Genomic DNA, 18,275 nt, shown 5'->3' with positions numbered 1-18,275 from the left:
ATGGCGCTAAGTGCACGGTTAAAGTGAAAGAACTAGAGCGCTGCGATAGCTGCAGCGGCAGAGGGCGCTGGGTTGTAGTGACATCAGCTTTAGAATCCTTCATTCCCTGAGACTGTGGGTTCGAGAGACAGGGACGGCCGCGCTCGGGCCCTGCACAAAGCAGTCCCATTCCAACATGGTGCCCGAGCCGGCCGGAAGTGAACGCTAATCTTGTTTTTATTTCCGGGTCGCGCTTCCGGCTGTGGAGGGTGTACGTAGCTCTAGAGCAGCTCCCGGTGAAAGCAGCGAACTGTGCGGAGGAGAAGCGACCATGAGGGGGCTGCTGAGCGCCATCCCCACGCAGATGGTGGGTGCGGAGGGGACGGGGTGGAGCAGGAGGAGCATGGGGTGGAGCAGGAAGGGGGCGGCTGGAGGGATGAGAGGGGAGCCCCGGGGCTTGAGTAGGGTGACCAACTGGCATAGGTGCAAATTCAGGACAGTGAGTGTAAAATTTCAGGACAAAGGGTCAAACTTCAGGACAAAAATTCAGGACAGAAGGTCAAAATTCAGGACAGAAATTTGTGACAAAAGGTACGTTTTCAGAGACATCAGAGGAGGTCGTACAATAGTGTATAAGTAAGTAAATAGACAACCAAAATAAGTACACGTCAAAATAAGTTTATATTAAGTTGAGAGAATCTAGCACCTCACCGTTTTGGTATATGCATAGCTTTGAGCAACTGTGCAGGTCTTTTTGTGGTATTTCATATGATATTTTGTTTACAGTTTGTTGAAGTGTTGTCCCACCTGCACTGCAGGGGATGCAGAGGCCTTCAGCCCTCTTTACACCCCTTCACCAAAAACCTCCCTCTGCACAGATTCCCTCACAATCAACCTCCCATGGTGCCCCTCATCTCAATATAGACCCTTGCTCATGTGTATGTCATTTATTTTACAGTGCTGCTCAGCCCAACGTAGGGTGTCGAGCGCTGTAGCTCACACACTTATTGTTCAGAGACAATGACTCATAATATGTAAATCAACATATAGGATATGTTACTTAAGACAAGGAGGGCTACAAGGTGGAGGAGTCACATGGCTTACATACTTGGTAGCTACTATATGCAGGGCCACTGGAATTATGCAGCAGGGAGGGCCAAATTCTGCTGCAGGGTTGACTAAATTATTTGGCAAAAAAAGGGAATTTATGCAAATTTTAACACTTTCTGGTGATAGGTTGCACCTCATTAGTACCCATATAATACCCAAATATAGTAATATGCAAAGGAAGGTGACCAGTCAACCTTTACAAAGGGCCTTTGCAACACGCCACTGCCTTTATAGTTATTTTTTAACCATTTGAGGTAGACACCGTTTTTAAATTAGAATCTTCAGATATATTCAGCTAATGATGGATTATGTGGCACATGTGGCAAATCCATAATCATGCGAAAACTGTTGAAGCCGCACAATCGCATAATTCCAGTCACCCCGAAATACAAACTGAGGATATAACACATAACATATGAAATACCAGCATTTGTAAAGTGCACACAGCTACCTCGGAGAGGTGTCCCAGCGCTGGGGCCCATCGGGAAGATTAAGCGAGCTATTGGCCAGAGTCACAAGGTGCTGGGCTTCCATGCCGCCCGCGCCGGGGATCGAACCATGAGACTCCGTGTTCCGTAGTGAGCTGCCCTGGCCACTGCACCACACCTCTTCCCTAACATAGTGGTTGGGGTTGTCTTTACAATTATTATACAAATGAATACTTTGCTCTGCATGTTACACGTTGTGCTTTACAAGAGGCTCATTATGCCTCTGATTCTTTATGATGAGTCAAAACCGGGATTAGTGAAAACTCAGATCTCTCCAAGAGATACATTAATCAGCAGAGTTAAATAGACATTTTTGTTATGGTCCGAAAATTGCAGGCACGCAAAGCACTCAGAAGTCTTTCAAAATGTAACTTAGTCCTCCAGCACAGCTCCTCCACAAAAGCAGCATACTGTGCCCTATATTGGCGGTTGTCTTTTATTCTTTCCGTCTTTTCATTTTCTTTCTTTCATTATGTCCTTCTTTCTATCCACCTTTGTTCTGCACTTTCTTCTTTACATCCTCCATTTATTTTTCTTTCTGTCTGTGCATCCTTTCATTCCGTCTCTCAATCTCTCTATTCTTTAAATTCATATTTCATTTTCTTTTCCATTCCCAAGCTTTATTTCGATTTCATTTTCTTTTCACATTTCCATATTCCACATTAACATTAATTTTGTGTTTTTTTTCCATTTGACCATCCTCCCTTCCATTGTTAAATCTTAATCTTTCCAGCTTTCTTTAATTATTTGCATTCTATTCTTTCTTTGCTTTCTCTCTCCATTTGCCTTGTGCTTCTTTTTGATTTACCATTATCATAATTTCTCGTTCTGTCACCGCTTCTGGCTACTTTGGCACCCTCTACACCCCCCTCCATCCCCACACACACAGCTGCATCACAGTGATTATTCTTGCTTTATTTCTTTGTTAATCTGTCCTGCGCTGATCTGCGAGTTAGGAAGGGCCATGAAACACTTATCTGCCCCCCCCCCCCGCCTGTGCTTTCTTTGGCCCATTGTCATTCTTTAGGTGATAATCAGCCACATCAGAATGACAATGGGCCTGTACAAAGACGGAGCGTGGTCAGGGGAGGGGCTGCTGCAGCCTCAGAGAAATGCAAGCTGGCTCTGATGGTCACAGGGGAACAGCACAGCTTGCTGCCGTCCCCAAAATTACGGACAACAGGCGTCCGTGAAAGAAATGATCACGGACAATGGGCCCAAATTACGGGCAGTCCGTGAAATTTACGGACGGTTGGTCACCCTAGGCTTGAGGCAGAGGGGGCGCCCATGGGAGGAGGGTTCTCCCCTAGGTCTGGTGATGGAGATCAGTGCAGAATCGGTTGGAATCTTGCTGAGGGAAGATCCATAAAACAGTGACAAGAAGATTGCACCAAACCAGACCTTGGATGCAAAACACTTCGCCCATTCACAGCTTAGAAAGGGCTCTAACCCTACAAGTGTCCTCTATCCACAGATCTCTCTGCCTTTGAAAAGGGCCATCAGTTACCTCACTTTTAAGACCTGAATGTTTGCTGTCATTAAAGCCCGAAGTGCCAGGTTCAAGCCCACAGAGGGGAACTGGGCCGAAAAATATTGACCGTTTCAAAAGCTAATTCATCAGCAGCCTGGATACCAACAGAAATATTAAACTCCTGAAGTTTACGATGGCTGCCAGAGTGACCTCATGGCAGAGGCTGCTAGCCCTAGTAAACGAGGAAAAACCACCCTCGAGAAATCCAGACATTTGCTGGATCCCCAGAGTAGCATTCATATCCGTGGAAGACACCATTACTCAGTCTCCCAGGACCTTGAATAGGATCTTAGAGTGGATGCCATCTTGCCTGTTGTATAATTGCCACAGTCTCAGTAGAACACTCCCTATCTTGCAGACTACACTCCCGCCCTCCACAAGTGTCACCTCCCCCAAGGAATGCTTGAGGACGAGTACCGCCTCTCAGATGGTAAGGAACCAAAGAGAACAGGTGCAAAGATATATGATACCAGGTACAACAACTTCAACACGGGACCACCACTAGAACCCCTGCCTGGTGGCACATAGAGCCACTCACTAAACAAAATCACAGGATCCTTTTTTTTAAAAAAATGATGGGGTTAGAAAAAAATCAAAGCGGGTAAATCCTGCTCTACTGAACCACGATTCTATTCTCCCTCCCCAGGAGATATCCTTTTCACGGAGATACAAAATTATTGTCTGCCCATGAACCACTGCCCTGATTTCATATATGAGAGCAATTATCAAATTGACATTGTGATTCCTCAGCACTGGAGTCAATGTAATAGAGCTAGCAGAACTCTTCTCAGATCTTTCCAGTAGGTAAAGATATGCCCCGAACAGACTCTTCCCCGTCCAGAATATTGAGATTCAACCACCATTGTATAGGTTGATAAATCTGTGAAACCACAAAGACACCCCACCCCGCTCCTACTGCTGGGATGATGCGTCCAAACCTTTATAGAAACAATGCACCCAAAGGTAAAGGTGCAGCTTAACCCTTGGAAGAATTGTTACTCTTGACTTCTGAAAGTCCTCTTTACAAAGACTTAAACATATTATCCATATAGGCCGAAAGACAAATTGAGAAGCAGAAAGTGATCTCTTCACCACCTGTCAGCTGTACCAGAGCATCAGTCGTCTCTTGAGCTCTGAGTCAGGACCTCATCCAGATCAACTTGCGTCTTGATTCTCTGTGATCTGCCTTAGGAAGCTAATCTACCTTGCGATAACACTCCTGCTGTCTAGGCATCCACTTATACAGTTGGAAGACATATATCTGGCAGTCTCTGGAAAGGATACTATTTGGCTAAAAAGCTAAGGGAATTCCTCATGGTTCCATGCTGAGGTAACCTCTGCTACTGAAGAAATAAGCAATCCTCCTTTTTAGGTCTCGCCTGAGCCAGCGCTTTAGCGCTGCTCTCGCGAGAGCTTTTGTAAGTGGGGGATTTGGAAGTGCAAACTAGTGCTTTCAGGCCTCCAAATACAGTGCATGTGCGCCGGGCGCGCGCACCATTTGGCAGCCAGTGTCATTCATTTCGTGGCCGCTTTGATGTTCTCAGTGAGCCGCGCGGCCACTGAGAACATCAAAGCAGCCGCGAAAGTGCTCACCATATGCCAGCCTGCGTGCCTCTCTCCCCTACCCTTATCCCACGTCCTGCTTGTTTTTTTTAACTTCAACATGTTTTTGTCAATGTTTGGAAAAGGAATCATGTGCAAGTCACACATATATACACATATTTTAATTCACACACACAAAAGGGCACACAACCCAGCTGCATAAAGCAAAACAAGCATTGGCAAAGCCAACAAGTCTGACTTGTATGTGCTAACAAATGTAGTACAGGTATGCACACATGCAATTTGCATGCAATAGCCTCCTTAGGTCAAATCTTTTGTCTTTGCCAATGCTTGTTTGATCCGGCAGACACATTTCAGTACCAGTATCCTGGAAACAATGGTCCTTCTCAGGCAGGTTATGTTAGAAGATTTACCGCCTACTGGTGGCCTTAAACAGACCCTCCAGGATTTCGCGATTTCGCGGTTTGCCGCGAAATCGGCACTTTTGTAAAAATGCCGCGATTTTTACAAAAGTGCCCGCGAAATCGGCACTTTTGTAAAAATTTCGCAATTTTTACAGAAGTGCCTGCGGAATCGGCAATGTCCAGAATAATTTTCCTGGAGAGACATGAGCATTTTTAGGTCTCGGCTGCGAAAGGCTGCGCTTGCGCAGTCTCGCTCCGAGATTTAATGAGATGGAGTGACTTTGAGAAGAGGGGCTTGCACCCGCCCCTCTTCTCTCCTGTTCTCCATTGGCTGGCCTCTTAAATGCTGGCCAGCCACTGGAGAAGAGGTCCAGTCACTCCGTTGAAGCCCCGTCCTTTTCGGATCGGGGGGCGTGTTTTTTGCGAGAAGTCTCAGGGAGGAGACAACAGCAAAACACGCCCCCAAATCCGAAAAGGACGTGGCGTTTCTCCGAGGCATTTTCTGCTGTGCCTCGGAGAAAGGCGGTGGTGTCCCGGCGTTGCTCCCTCACCTGATCTCCTTCGTACTCCCACGCTGGCTCCTGCGTGGTGTCTCTGGTCTTGCTGTTTAGGCCCAGCTCGCCCGGCAGCCTATTGCCTTCCTCCGCCATCCTTACCGGAAGTAGATGTCGCCCGCCACCGGCTCCTAAGGCACCGGAAAACAGACAGCACAGACTAAGGAGAGTGCGCGAGTTCCCGCGAGAACTGGCTGCCTCGCGAGAACTCAACGGTCGTTTCCCAATCGAGCTTCAGCAACCGAAAGTACGAAGCGTCCGAAGTACCAGTGGAAAGAGCCGGAGATACCGAGCCAACTGACGACGGCTGCTAACAAGTGACCCACTCTGGTTTGGTAAGTTTTAGGATGTTTCCCTTAAGCACGTTATTTCAGCCCCCGCAGACATTCAGTGGAAGGCGGTAGCCTCCCCTGTCTTGGTCCAGCTTGTCATCACAGTGGTTGCCTGAGAGAAGCTGTGCATGGCCGCGGTGTGAGGTATCCACAAGGACACCAGCTTTGCTCTCCTTGGAATGGGATACAGCTAAGAGCATCCCATGTCTATTTCGCCTGGGAGGCTTCCTATAATCGTGCATGCGGTCCTTGCTATATACCCATTGTTTACGCTGAGGAGTGAGGACGAAGCGGGTAAACGCACAAAATAGATCACTCAAAATACCCACAGCACAAATGAGCTCAACTTCAAAGTAGCAAAAATGTGCCTATGTTATTCTGAAGTGGCGCCTTCTTTACGTACACCGCGCTTCCCCTACTCATTTTGTACATTAACGTGATGCAGTACGATTCGGTGTGAACCAAAGACTGTCTGTTGGTGGTGTAGACCAGCCATAAAGATCTTGATCATGTATACAGTATACACCCACAAGTGGATTGTCTAGGAATGCTTCATAATTCTCTCACCCCTGCTGGATGGTTTACTTACTTTAGCCTGATGTGATGAGATTTGTGATTTCTCTTGGCCCCCAGAATGAAAAGATATACCCACCAGTCTTGAGTCATGGAGCACCTGTCCGCTTCCTCCACTCCACAAGCTATTTCCGCTCAGCTTTGGAGAGTTCTTGACTTTTTATTTAATGATGCGGTCATTTTAACATTCCTAAAGCACTCCAATGACACCCCAATGAATGACACCCCATTTGTGTTAGATCTGAAATTCATGCTGTGGTCTGTTCTGAAGCCCAGCTGTATGGGCCAGTTTCTTTCCATTGGCCATTGCCCCCTGCTTCAACCATATCACATGGGGACGAACAAACCCGTCTTGTGTGATACTCGGCAGGTTATTGATCAGTGAGTTCCCTTCAGCCAACCCCTCAGGGTAGCAGACACATGAGATGTATAGATCGATATGCCATCGATCTATTTTATGCCCAATCTAGCGTAGAAAATATGTAGCAAAAATCGCAATTATGCTGCCAATAGCAAATATGTGCCCTCTTTGCATAAGGAACAAGCATTTACAATGCAACGGTCTCGGCATTGTTAAAGTTAGAGCTATTGGCATTGCTCATGACAATGCCGTTTTTTAAATGTTTTAAAAACGAAAAACATAAGCAAAAATAATGTCATGAGCAATGCCAATAGCTCTAACTTTACCAATGCCGAGACCATTGCATTGTAAATGCTTGTTTATAGTTGAGATTTTGACTTCCCTGGAGTTAGTGCAGAGGGTTAATAGGCCTGCTGCAAAGAACGTGTACCAAGTAGATTACAGAGTGCGTATGATGTAATCAGATCAGCCCCGGATGTTAACGTATCGCGAAGTCAGGGAAAGTTCATCCTTTGACCGAGGTCTCCGGACTCTATCCAAGAATATGCCATTTGCAGGGATGGTGTTAAGTGTTGTAAGCCCTGTCGTGCGACCTGGACTGCTGCCCTCGTATCCATCCGCGCACAATGTCATTAACACGCACATTGATTCTGAACAGTGACTGGTGCTGGGGCTAAGCGCAGCCGCCTGTCGTCACAAATCACAGGGCAGAGGCATCGAAGAGAGAAAGGGGGACGTCGCGCGTTGGTCGAAGGCATGCAACAAGAATATTAGACACACGTTAGTGCTAATTTAGGCCGGGTGCAGGGACTTTATTATATAAACTCCTCTCCACCAGCAAGTTCCGGTTTGCTCTGTGCAACTATGTATGTGTTACCTACAGCTGCACCTTACATTGAGTTTCAATACAGCATCTCAGAGCAATAACAGCATATTGGTTACGAATGAGCTACATTCTAGCACAATTGTCGACTAAGTACCTTCTTGCCATCTAATCATGTTCAAAGGTTGGCACCTGTGGAGATGGACATATATGCACCAGTGATAGGGATAGGGCAAGGGCACTGTCAAGACTGACTTACCAATGCTAGGAGAGCAAGCGAAAAGTAGCAAGTCAAGGTGTGAGACGTAGACGTTGCCAATGACCTTCCTTCAACCACATTTGTCTGGTCCGAGTTTTGTACCCACACCTACTTTGCATTCTCACTTTTCCTTCATGGGTGTGAACTACTAGCCCTGCAAGGCAATCTAAAACTGTCAGATTCACGACGTATTTTATTTGCCGCTTTCTTTCTATTCATATTAGTTTCATTTGAAAATGAACTCCAAAATACTTCAGTGACATATCTATGTGCCACAAGCAAGAAAAAAAATATTCTTAGTACTGCAGCCTCTGTCACTGGTTACTATGTAAAAGACACACAATTGATGGACGGAATCCATCATTCTTTTGCTCACCATGCCACCCCAGTTTAGTTTGTTCTGCATTCTGTCCATCAACTGTTGTTTTTGCATTTGTCACCCTGAGTGGGAAGGGTATGCCCAGATGTGAGACCCGTGCTCTCCATGCCACTGGAATCAAGCTATCCTGGCTGTAGAGGGGTGAAACTCCGAAACCGGTCCTAGGATGCTTGTTTCCAGTCCAGGGAGGACCTGGCTTGGCAGTTCGGGCTGGACTGTGGAATACTCTGCTAAAAGAGTTTCCATTGATTTAAGGCTGAAAATGAATGATTATGAGTAAAATAAAGTGCCGCAAAAATGCCGCTAAATTTCCATATTTGTGCCGCTAAATTTCCATATTTGTGCCGCTAAATTTCCATATTTGTGCCGCTATATCCTGGGGGGGTCTGCTTAAAGGTCCTGTGCTTGCGAGCCGTCAGTGTGTGTTTACTTAAGATCCAACTCCTCCTGCATTCGTCCACTCCAGGTTTGGCAGCAGGCGTGTTGTCACTGTGCTGAGAGAAGACAGCAGCGTGCTGGCCTCGCCTCCTTCATCATTAGTGCTCCCCGCGAGCCGAGGGAGATGCGGAAGCCGACGAGAGCGCGCGCCACTGGCTTGCTTGAAGGGAGTCTGTTTTCAGTGACTGTGGGCGCGTGATTTGTACAATTAGATGCAACTTGAAACGATTCAGCTCTCTGAACACTCATTCGATTTTATGATACTGGCAACGGAGGAGTGACCTGACATAATTTTGTTGCGTTTCCTTAGCAGCACAAAAACAGAGGCCTTCAATTTAAAGGAATAGCTGAATTATTTATTACCCAAGTCAGCAGTTCTCATTACCGACCTCGGAAGGCTGATTGGCTGATACAGCTAAGAGTTTGATGGCTTTCAAATCCGTGATTAAACTACTTCGAACCCGCTCATCGACCCACCAAGCAATCTAGGCCTTTTGTTTTTTTGCATATTTATATAGCGCTAACTCGACCCGAAGGTATCGAAGCGCTTTACACGAGCACCGTATTTACATTGGCACGGGGAGATTAAGTGTTTTGCCCAGAATCACAGGATGTGGACGCGACCCCGAGGCTTGAACCCTTGTTTCCAGCACCAAAGTCGGCAGTCTAGCCGACGGACCACATCCTCTCCCCTGATAGTTTGACTTGGCACCGCTCTGTGAGTCACCTGTAACTTTTGTAATGCAACCCATTGCAATATTACAGACACACTACACATCACAACAGGTGTATTTTGTGTTAAAAAAGCTCTCTTTTATTTAAGTCAGTAGTCTTGATATCAGCACTGGAAGAATGAAAGGATGAATAGGCATAACGCTTTGCAGAGAAACAAACTTATTACTAAGGTGCTGATTTACAATTGTGCAGACAGCATACTCTGTCACAGATGTGGCGGAATACCCTGTCCCCCAAAACCTTGCCTCTTCCACCTTATTTAGACTTGGGTAGACTGCCAACTTCCGTTGACGGAGCCGCTGTAGGCTCAATCGATGGAACGCTTCCTCCGACGGCCTGATGGAGAAGGGGCCATTAGAGGAAAGACTTTCCACCCCTCTCCTTATTAAAGGTAAATCCTGCTGGTGAAGGACAAATAAAATAACAAGCATTTGCAATGAAATAGGTCTCGTAATTACGCGAGTTTGAGCTATTGGCATTATAAATGACAATGCCTTTTATTTATGTGTCTGTTTGTAAAACATAAATAAAAGGCATAGTTATTTACAATGCCAATAGCTCAAACTCGCGTAAATGCGAGACCTATTGCATTGCAAATGCTTGTTCACGATTGGGGCTACCTCAATTCAGCGATTTAAAGTGACCCATTCTGTTTGATCCCTTAAACAGCCACATGAACATGGCGATAGCAGGACAATTTAGCAGCGGAGGCACAAATGACTGCACATCTCACTCTTACTAACAGCAGTCCAAAACACTCAATATTACATTAGTGGTGCACAAGTTAGAGAAGAGATCAGCCACCCCAATCCCCTATTCCAATCCAAGACCGCTTAATGTTGGCTAACCACTATGAATGTTACAAATTAACTCTCATTGGTCACTCAAGTTGAAAGGTAAGTAACTACAAAAGAATCAAAATTGTATGCATTATAAACAGATCCTCCTGATGGGTCAACAAAAACAAGTTGGCTATTTTTTTTTCCATACAATAAATACAGCGCATCAGATTACCCACATAAATATGGATAGATGGGAGAGAACACAAACAGTAAATCAGCCCTGAAGAAGTTGTAATCTAATGAAACATGTTGGCTTCAAGCAAGTTTTACAATAAATGAATTATCATTAAATGAACTGTCGGATATTAACAATGGACTATTGCGTACTCTGTTTTGTGCAACCATCAGGAAGAACTATATCTTAGACATAGAATTTGGATTCTTTTGGAACTACTTGACCATGCTTGCAGGTCAGGCCGCTCCCCTTGCCGCACAGCACCTCCGCTGTGTCCGTGCCTCTCCCCTGCTGCTGCCGTAAGTTCGCCGCTCCTCCATGGTATCCTGTACCTGTTGTCTCTGTAAACTCGTAATTTGTTGCCCACTTTTTCTTCTGTGCCCCTTACCATTGCCACTGTTGCCCACTTTTTCTTCTGTGCCCCTTTGCCATTGTCATTGTTGCCCACTTTTTTCTTCTGTGCCCCTTCTAGTGCTTTTTACTTGCTCTGTGTTGTAGCTGACCCCCCCCCCCCCGTTCCTGCTCTTCCCTCCGTTCCCGCCGCTGCTCCCTGCGGCCCTGCCCCCTCGCTCGCCCGCCACCCCGCCTCCCAGCTGCTCCTCCCTCCCACCTCCCCTTATATGGAGGCCACATGCAGCGGCCGCTGGCGCGCCTAAGGCAAGCCCTTCTGCGCCTGGACCGCGCCCAGTGCCAGGACCCCTGGCGCCTGCGAACGCCACGACGCCCGCCTCTGCTACAACCCCAGCACCCTCCAAGCACTCAGCGCCGGACGATCACGCACCTGCTGCCTGGTTACCCCGAAGTGCACCCAAGGACCCTTCTCCTGCCGGAACTGCAGCTTCACCAGCATCCGGCCCACCAACCCTCCTACCGAAGAACCCAACTTCCTCAGATGCATCCTGCTCAACACCCGCTGCGCCCGCAAACACGCCGCCGAACTCTGGGACCTACTCGACACCAACGCCCCAGATGTCGCCTTCATGACAGAGACCTGGCTGAACCCCTCCTCGGCACCCGGCATTGCCATAGCTATCCCGGAAGGTTACAAGATCACCCGCAAGGACCGCACCAACGGAGTAGGAGGAGGAATGGCCATCGTCCACAGAAACACTCTCAAATCTTGACAGACACCGACGACACCCTCAGCACCGCCGAACACCTGCACTTCCAAATCTACACCGACCCGAACACAACCCTCAGAGGTACCCTCGTCTACAGACCCCCCCGGACCCTGACCGCAGTTCAGCGACTTCATCAGCACACACGCCCTCGCCTCCACGGACTACATCCTCCTCGGGGACCTGAACTTCCACCTCGAGAAAGTCACTGCGCTCTATCTCCTGGCCGATCTTTAAATAAATTGGCCTTCGGTCTCTTCCTATCCTAAATCAGAAGAATTCAACAAGGTCTTTTAAATACAGGTGTGACTGCAACCGCACAAACAGTGCGCAACCCATCACCCTCTGAAGGATGAAAGAAGTATTCTGGAGAAAATAGTATCTCTCTGGCTTTAACTGAAGCATAAACGGACTGTTCAAACATTATCCATGTTTCTTTCACTGGGGGGACCTGAACCGAACCCAGAGTCTTCCTCCCATGAGAAATTCTCCTTTGTGTGCCTTATTTTACTGCACCACAACTTTCCTAGCAATGGGATTAGTGTCTTAAGCAGACACATGATCCTGGAGGCACCAAGCTCAGCCTCCAAGCCGAGAATCTTGCGACAAGCGACTCCCCAAAAGCAAAGTTTTTTCTTTTCGCGAGCTGCCTGCCCAACTGGTGCCGCCACGGCCAAGAATGGCAAGCTCTCTGGGTCAGGCTGATTCTCGTCACCCCATGAGACTAAGTGCATTAGTCGTGTTTCATAGGGAACCAAGACATGGCTGAGTCAGGCGAAGTTGCACATTCAGCTCTTACTTTGGGACCCCTCTACTGAAACAAATAGAGTTGGAAAGGAATACATGGAGCCGGTGTTCCCCGCTAAAGCAGATGCTTAGCTTGAAATGCTTCAGAATGTTTATTTATCAAATGCTTGCTTTGTGCCCGATGGATCAGCCTGAGCAGGACCTTTCGCTGTAGCTGCAAGACATTGAAGAAGAGGCAGATTGCTGATGCAAATTCTCCCTAAAACATCAAAACACTCTTTAAAACATATTAAAACCCTCTTACCTCATGCATCCAAGTTTAGGTGCTAGCCAATTATAGGAGCGACAATATAGGAAGTGGGATGCCTGGCTTCCTCCTTTATAGGATCATGGGAAGTGTGGCAGTAGAGCGAGAAACCGCATTGGAGGGGTGGGAATTTTAAAATTCTGGCTTGGGGAAAACATGTGTACGCAGGAGCAAATGTCCACTAGGCAAGTACTGGGGGCAAGAAAGACGTATGCGAAGGTAATGCATGTTTTCGGCTAGTATCTCTTTCATCCATGTGTTTCTTTTCACCCAGGACTACAAGGGACAGAAACTGGCGGAGCAGATATTTCAGGGGATCATCGTTGTCTCAGCAGTAAGTGGCGTTATGCTTCTGTTTTATGCAGTTTGGGACTTTTTCTTTTGGATTCCAAATTTGAGTGTTTTTCTTTTCTTGCAGGTGATTGGATTTGTATATGGTTACATGATAGAGCAGTTTGGCTGGACCGTATATATAGTGATGGGTGGATTTGCGTTGTCATGTTTGGTAAGTCAGGAAGTACCATCAGTTTTAACACCTCTTCTACTGTATTCTGTTGTTTGAGCCCCCCTCTCCGTCACTTCACAATAATAGATCTCTGCAGGACGGCCATCATTCCCTGTTTTGGCCAAACATTTTGACTGACTGAGAACAGATGGTCTTATGGCAGAGGTCTTCAAACTTTTGGGTGCCGAGACCCCCCTGTCAACATTTTCAGTCGTAAGCACCCTCCTGACTAACATTTCTAAACCTGTAGGCAGGGCTTCTGGAATTACGAGGCAGGTGAGGACCAAATTACACGACAGGCTTGACTAAATTGTGTGGGAAGAAAATTTAAATAATATGTGATGCGTTATTTTGGGATAGAATTGCTTCATTATTTTGACATTTTTTGCACACAGTAACACTGAGGAAAGATTTCACCCCATCAGTACCAGTTTATAACCAAAGTACAGCAATTAACATCAGAAAGATGTCTAGTCAACCTTTGTGATGGGCCTTCCACTCCACAGGAATACATGCTGCCACATGAGAAGCTCACCTGGCCCTGGCCGGGAGCAGCAGGGGTCACTTAAAACCCTAGCGGTCTTGTGCAGAGTTAAGCAATTTACCCATGCCGCTTTCCTCTCACCCCTCCCTTCCATCCCTCTCTCCTCTCCCAATCCCGGATCCCTCTCTCACTTTGCAGGCCATTTTCTTTCACCCCTTTTTACAACTTCTGAACTCTCCCCATTCAAGTTCTCACTTCACCCTTAATCACTTCTTGCCATTCTGTCTTTTCACTGCCCTCATCTCTAACAGTTTCTCGCATTTATCTCATGGCCTCTCTGGCCCCGTCACCTCGCGTGCCCATCTGCACTTCTCATTCACCTCAAGTCTCTCCATTCAAATTGTTGTCCATTTATATCTTACACCTCTCCAGTCCCCCCCATTCATCTTTCACATCTCTCCTTTGTTCTTCCACACCTTCTTGAACCAATGTCCCTTTCCCCTGTTACTTCAGCACCAGTGCTTAATTTGAGCAGGTGGTTTCCGGTGCTCCGCACTGGCACCTAATTGTGCATACTGGCACTATGACCGTCTGCCACATGGTGGCTCTGTCTGTGTAATTCAGAGATGAGCAGAACAGCTGTTTATTAATTTAATATACATTAAACACAATCAACTCCTGACTTCCATGCCATTCTTATAGCTTTGGGGGCTTGAAATAGTCACACTTGTACAGTGTTATGGTTGGTAGTTGCATAGGTATTGTCATTGGCCACGCAGGCAAGGCAATGGGTGGGTCGTTAAAGTTGCAGTGGCCGACTGGTGAGGTCCCAGGCACATGTGTTATTGCAAATTAATCACTGCTCAGCACCCACCCCAGTACTCCCTCTCTTCCCCTACTGCTGCTGTCCCTCACCCCTGTCGCATCAAATTACTTTTTAGGTCTCAGATCATCTTTCAGCTATCTTCTCTCACAGTTTAACAGTAGCCCTCCTCTGTGCCCTCAACTTTCCCTCACACTCACTTCTTGCGTGTCCGCACTTCCCATCGGCACTTCACATTTTTCCTCATCCCTGACCTCTTCAATCAAATTCTCTCACTCCCTTGCTGTCCTTTCTCAACCTCTCATCTCTCCTCACCGAGCACACGGGTTGGACCTGTATGCTCCTCTTGGCCTGTGCCACTCTGCTTATTGTTCCCTAATTCAGGAAGGCACGAATTGTCTGTCTTGCTGTTTTGGTGCAGGCCACACAGTTATGGAACGTGCATCCTCCTTTGCTTTGCTCCACCAAGAATCTATTATGCTTTAGGAAGATCTAAACACCTGGCTCTATGCTCTGTAGGTCACCCCATTTGGCTAGTTCTCCTTCCCCTTCTGTATGTTTCTCATTTGCCTTCAGGCAGCAGATGGCTATTAGCCCCAGCACACCTTTTGGTAACAGTAGCGCACTACACATGTAAATAATAGTAATAGGCAGAAGCATGGGAGCCATTAGACCCAACCTTCGCGGGGGCCTACACTCCCAGGCAGGACTGGCCATAGCACTGGTCACACACGGCGCAACAGTCTTTTTTGGTGCCCCATCCCCAGTTTCCTCCTCCATAAATTCCCTCACTACCACTCACCAACAAAGCACCTCATCTCTCTGTAGCACCTTTCTGACAAACATTTTTTTTTTATAGTGCTACTCATAGTTTACTCACACTCAGTTCTGTGATCTACATAGTACATGTTCTTTGTAGCAGACACATTAACCCTCTGCACTCCGTGGATGAGAAGAGTGCCCAAGTGAGTGCACGGTGAGCGATGCAACAGTGTGAGAGTAGGGAAAGAGGAGTGACTGCAGAGTGAGTGAGGTGACCATATGAATTTGGGTGCGGATGTAAGTGCAAAGTGGGACGAATGAATGCATGGTTAATCATGGGCTTGTTTGAGCGAGTTGCAAATTGAGCAGTGAGGGGGCAGGTGAATGAGGTGTCACATGAGTGCAGATGAGTAGTGTGACTGCAGGCTGAGGTACAGGGTGAACAACGCAAGTGCATTGTGATTGCAGAGTGATCAGTGTGAGTGCAGGATGAGAGGGTGAATGATGTGAGTGCATGGTGATCAGTGTGAGTGCATTGTGATCGCTGTGAGTGCAGGGTGAGCGTGAAAGTGAAGTGCAAGAATGAGAAGTGAGTTGTCTGAATGCGGGGTGCATTCCCAGACACTTGAAGCAACTCAGCATGTTATTGACTGCAGCGTAGGGTTTAAAGATGTACGGTAAACTATTGCTATTAGGACATTAATCATGGATCGAGGGTGGAGGAAATAAATAATATGCTGATCCTGCAACACACTTCCAGTCCTATGGTTAGGATTGCCTCCTCATTATTTTGATGTCCCAGATGGTACAAAAATAAGCAGTCACCTAAAGCTGTATATTTCAGCACTCATCTGTGCGTACTTGGAACAGCAAATATAAATAGAAAGCACTTTTAATTGTGTTCTAGGGCTGCCTCAATGATCTATGACTGATAATTAAAGGAAACAAAGACAGAAAAGTCACATTACGATTGAATGCATATCATTTTATTTACAATCCCATTTAGTGTCAAGAGGAGGCCTTCGCAGGCTCTTTAAACATCAAATGGCTGGTATTTTCCTTCTTGCAACCCTACTTTATATTTCTTTTCATGAAATGCATTCTAACACACAACTGCAGTAAATGTAAAATACAAATGTAAGGAAAAGGCAGAGTTGGGGCTCAGGGGGTACGGGAACTAGAAAAAAAAAACTAAGCCTCAGTAACCAGTTTACAAAAGGTATGTAAACATGCAAATGGTCTTTAGCGACCTGTGAAACTCAGGCGTCCCGGGCTGTGCTGGAGAGAAGACAGCGGAGCCCACAGCAGCTCGAGCTGAGACACACTACGGGGGAGGAGGGGGGCTGAATCCCTTGTTGTCCGATGGGTATGGGCAGAAGTGTGACCGGGAATGCACAACCCCCTTTCCATCACGTCACGGCCCCACTGGGGGTCGCGCCCCACACTTTGAAGACCCCTGTCTTATGGGCCTGTGACAGTTCTTTGTGGAATCTGCTTGTATAGTTAACCTTCAGTATACCTCAATTTTCCTGTTCTCCCACCTTTAAAGTATGGTGTCGAGCTTGCTACTTAATTCTGTGTATGAATATTGCGATTGGAATTCAGTCTGATGAGATTGTTTCCCTATCCTCCTCCACCCCCCACCTGAATGGCCAGACTGACGCTGTTGTGCACAGTGGGACAGCGCAGCTTCCATAATTGTTAAATCCGCAGTATGTGTCTTATGTGGCAAGGTCCACAGAAACGCACACCATTCCCTGCTTTCTTTTTTGCTTTTAAAATTAACGTATATTTCAGAGGTGGTGTTTTCAATTAAATGTAGTATTTTATCTCAAATTTTTCTTAAATTATTTGAAAAAATTAGTGTTCTGTGCAGCGTATTCTAGAAACTGCATGCAGAGAGATCCTACTGGTTAGGAGGGGGGGGGGGGGGGTAGCAGCAACCCCCATCCGAATCCTGGTCCTGTCCCTACCCCACTTATCGGTATGTGAGTGAAGCTGGCTATTGCCTGGAATCTGTGTGCATGTGAGGAAGCTTGTTCTGCTGCCCTTTCTCGATTCTGGGTGTGTGTGTGTGCATTTGTCTGGATTGTGCGGCTGCTGCACATTGTACTTGTGTGTAGAGGAAAGTGGACTGTGGCGGCCCATTATGTACTTGTACGGTGTGGAAGGAAACCTCACAGTGCTGCTGGCTGTCTCTATATAACTGTTGGGTTTTCCATTTCTGTATCTTGCTAAGGGTCTGAGCATGGTTTATTTGGGTGAAGAAGGTAGATGTCTGCAGTGTGGTGCTTGCTCTACAATTCTGACACTAAATGTGTTTTCTTCTTTCATAAGCTTACACTTCCGCCATGGCCTATGTATCGACGGAATCCCCTAAAATGGCTTCCTGCCCAAGACTGTGGAGCAGAAGAGAAGAAGTCTGTTGATAAAAAGTCTTCAAAGAAGCACAAATAATTGATTTCTATAAAACTGTAGTCATTCCTTCATTCGCAGGAGAACCTAGTGGCCGCACGTTCAGGCCGAAATTCAACTCCACTGGCACTGAAGTGACACAGAGGGCGCTCTGCATTTTGTATCTGAAATGTTTACATTAAAATACGGTTGAGCCACATGTTTTGTTTGCTTTATATCTGGCCAAACTGCCAGCATTTTCACCTGTCAGAGAAGGTAGTACATTGCCAGCTGTAATCCGCCATTTTTAACTATCTGGCCACTCTGGCGGAATGAGGAGGGTAGGCCTCGGCTGTGAGCTTTGAGCCAGAAGAGGAACATTGATATTACTTGTGTGTGATGCTTTGCGACAGACTGCGTTTAGTGTGGGCAGCGTTAGCGGCGCCACTGCTCCATGCTCTAGCTGGCCGGCTCTTCAGACCGCCGTGGGCGGGTGGATGTATTTAAGAGCACCTCTGCCGCTCTGGGTGCAGCGGTGAAACATCAACACTACATGGAACTAGATTTTCTGCTCCATGTAAAACAGTCT

The 18,275-nt window shown here is 46.8% G+C and overlaps 1 protein-coding gene across 1 annotated transcript; it reads left to right on the top strand.

Annotated features, from left to right (window-relative positions):
* Nucleotides 1-201: 201 nt before the first annotated feature.
* Nucleotides 202-17,906, top strand: SPCS1 (signal peptidase complex subunit 1). The gene is made up of 4 exons (XM_085624196.1): nt 202-346; nt 12,993-13,052; nt 13,137-13,223; nt 17,630-17,906. The coding sequence occupies exons 1-4, from the start codon at nt 311-313 to the stop codon at nt 17,747-17,749; spliced, it is 303 nt and encodes a 100-aa protein (XP_085480322.1). The 5' UTR covers nt 202-310; the 3' UTR covers nt 17,750-17,906.
* Nucleotides 17,907-18,275: the final 369 nt, after the last annotated feature.

Source organism: Triturus cristatus, chromosome 9 (assembly GCF_964204655.1).
Source record: "Triturus cristatus chromosome 9, aTriCri1.1, whole genome shotgun sequence".
Classification (NCBI taxonomy): domain Eukaryota; kingdom Metazoa; phylum Chordata; class Amphibia; order Caudata; family Salamandridae; genus Triturus; species Triturus cristatus.
Note: the sequence above shows the minus strand (reverse complement) of the source record. Positions and strands in the feature narration are given on the sequence as shown.

Bases quoted from the DNA above. Each gene is read 5' to 3' on its own strand.
- SPCS1 (XM_085624196.1), top strand. From the start codon at position 311: ATGAGGGGGCTGCTGAGCGCCATCCCCACGCAGATG. The intron at 347-12,992 runs GTGGGTGCGGAG...CTTTTCACCCAG, and splicing joins GCGCCATCCCCACGCAGATG to GACTACAAGGGACAGAAACT. The intron at 13,053-13,136 runs GTAAGTGGCGTT...CTTTTCTTGCAG, and splicing joins GGATCATCGTTGTCTCAGCA to GTGATTGGATTTGTATATGG.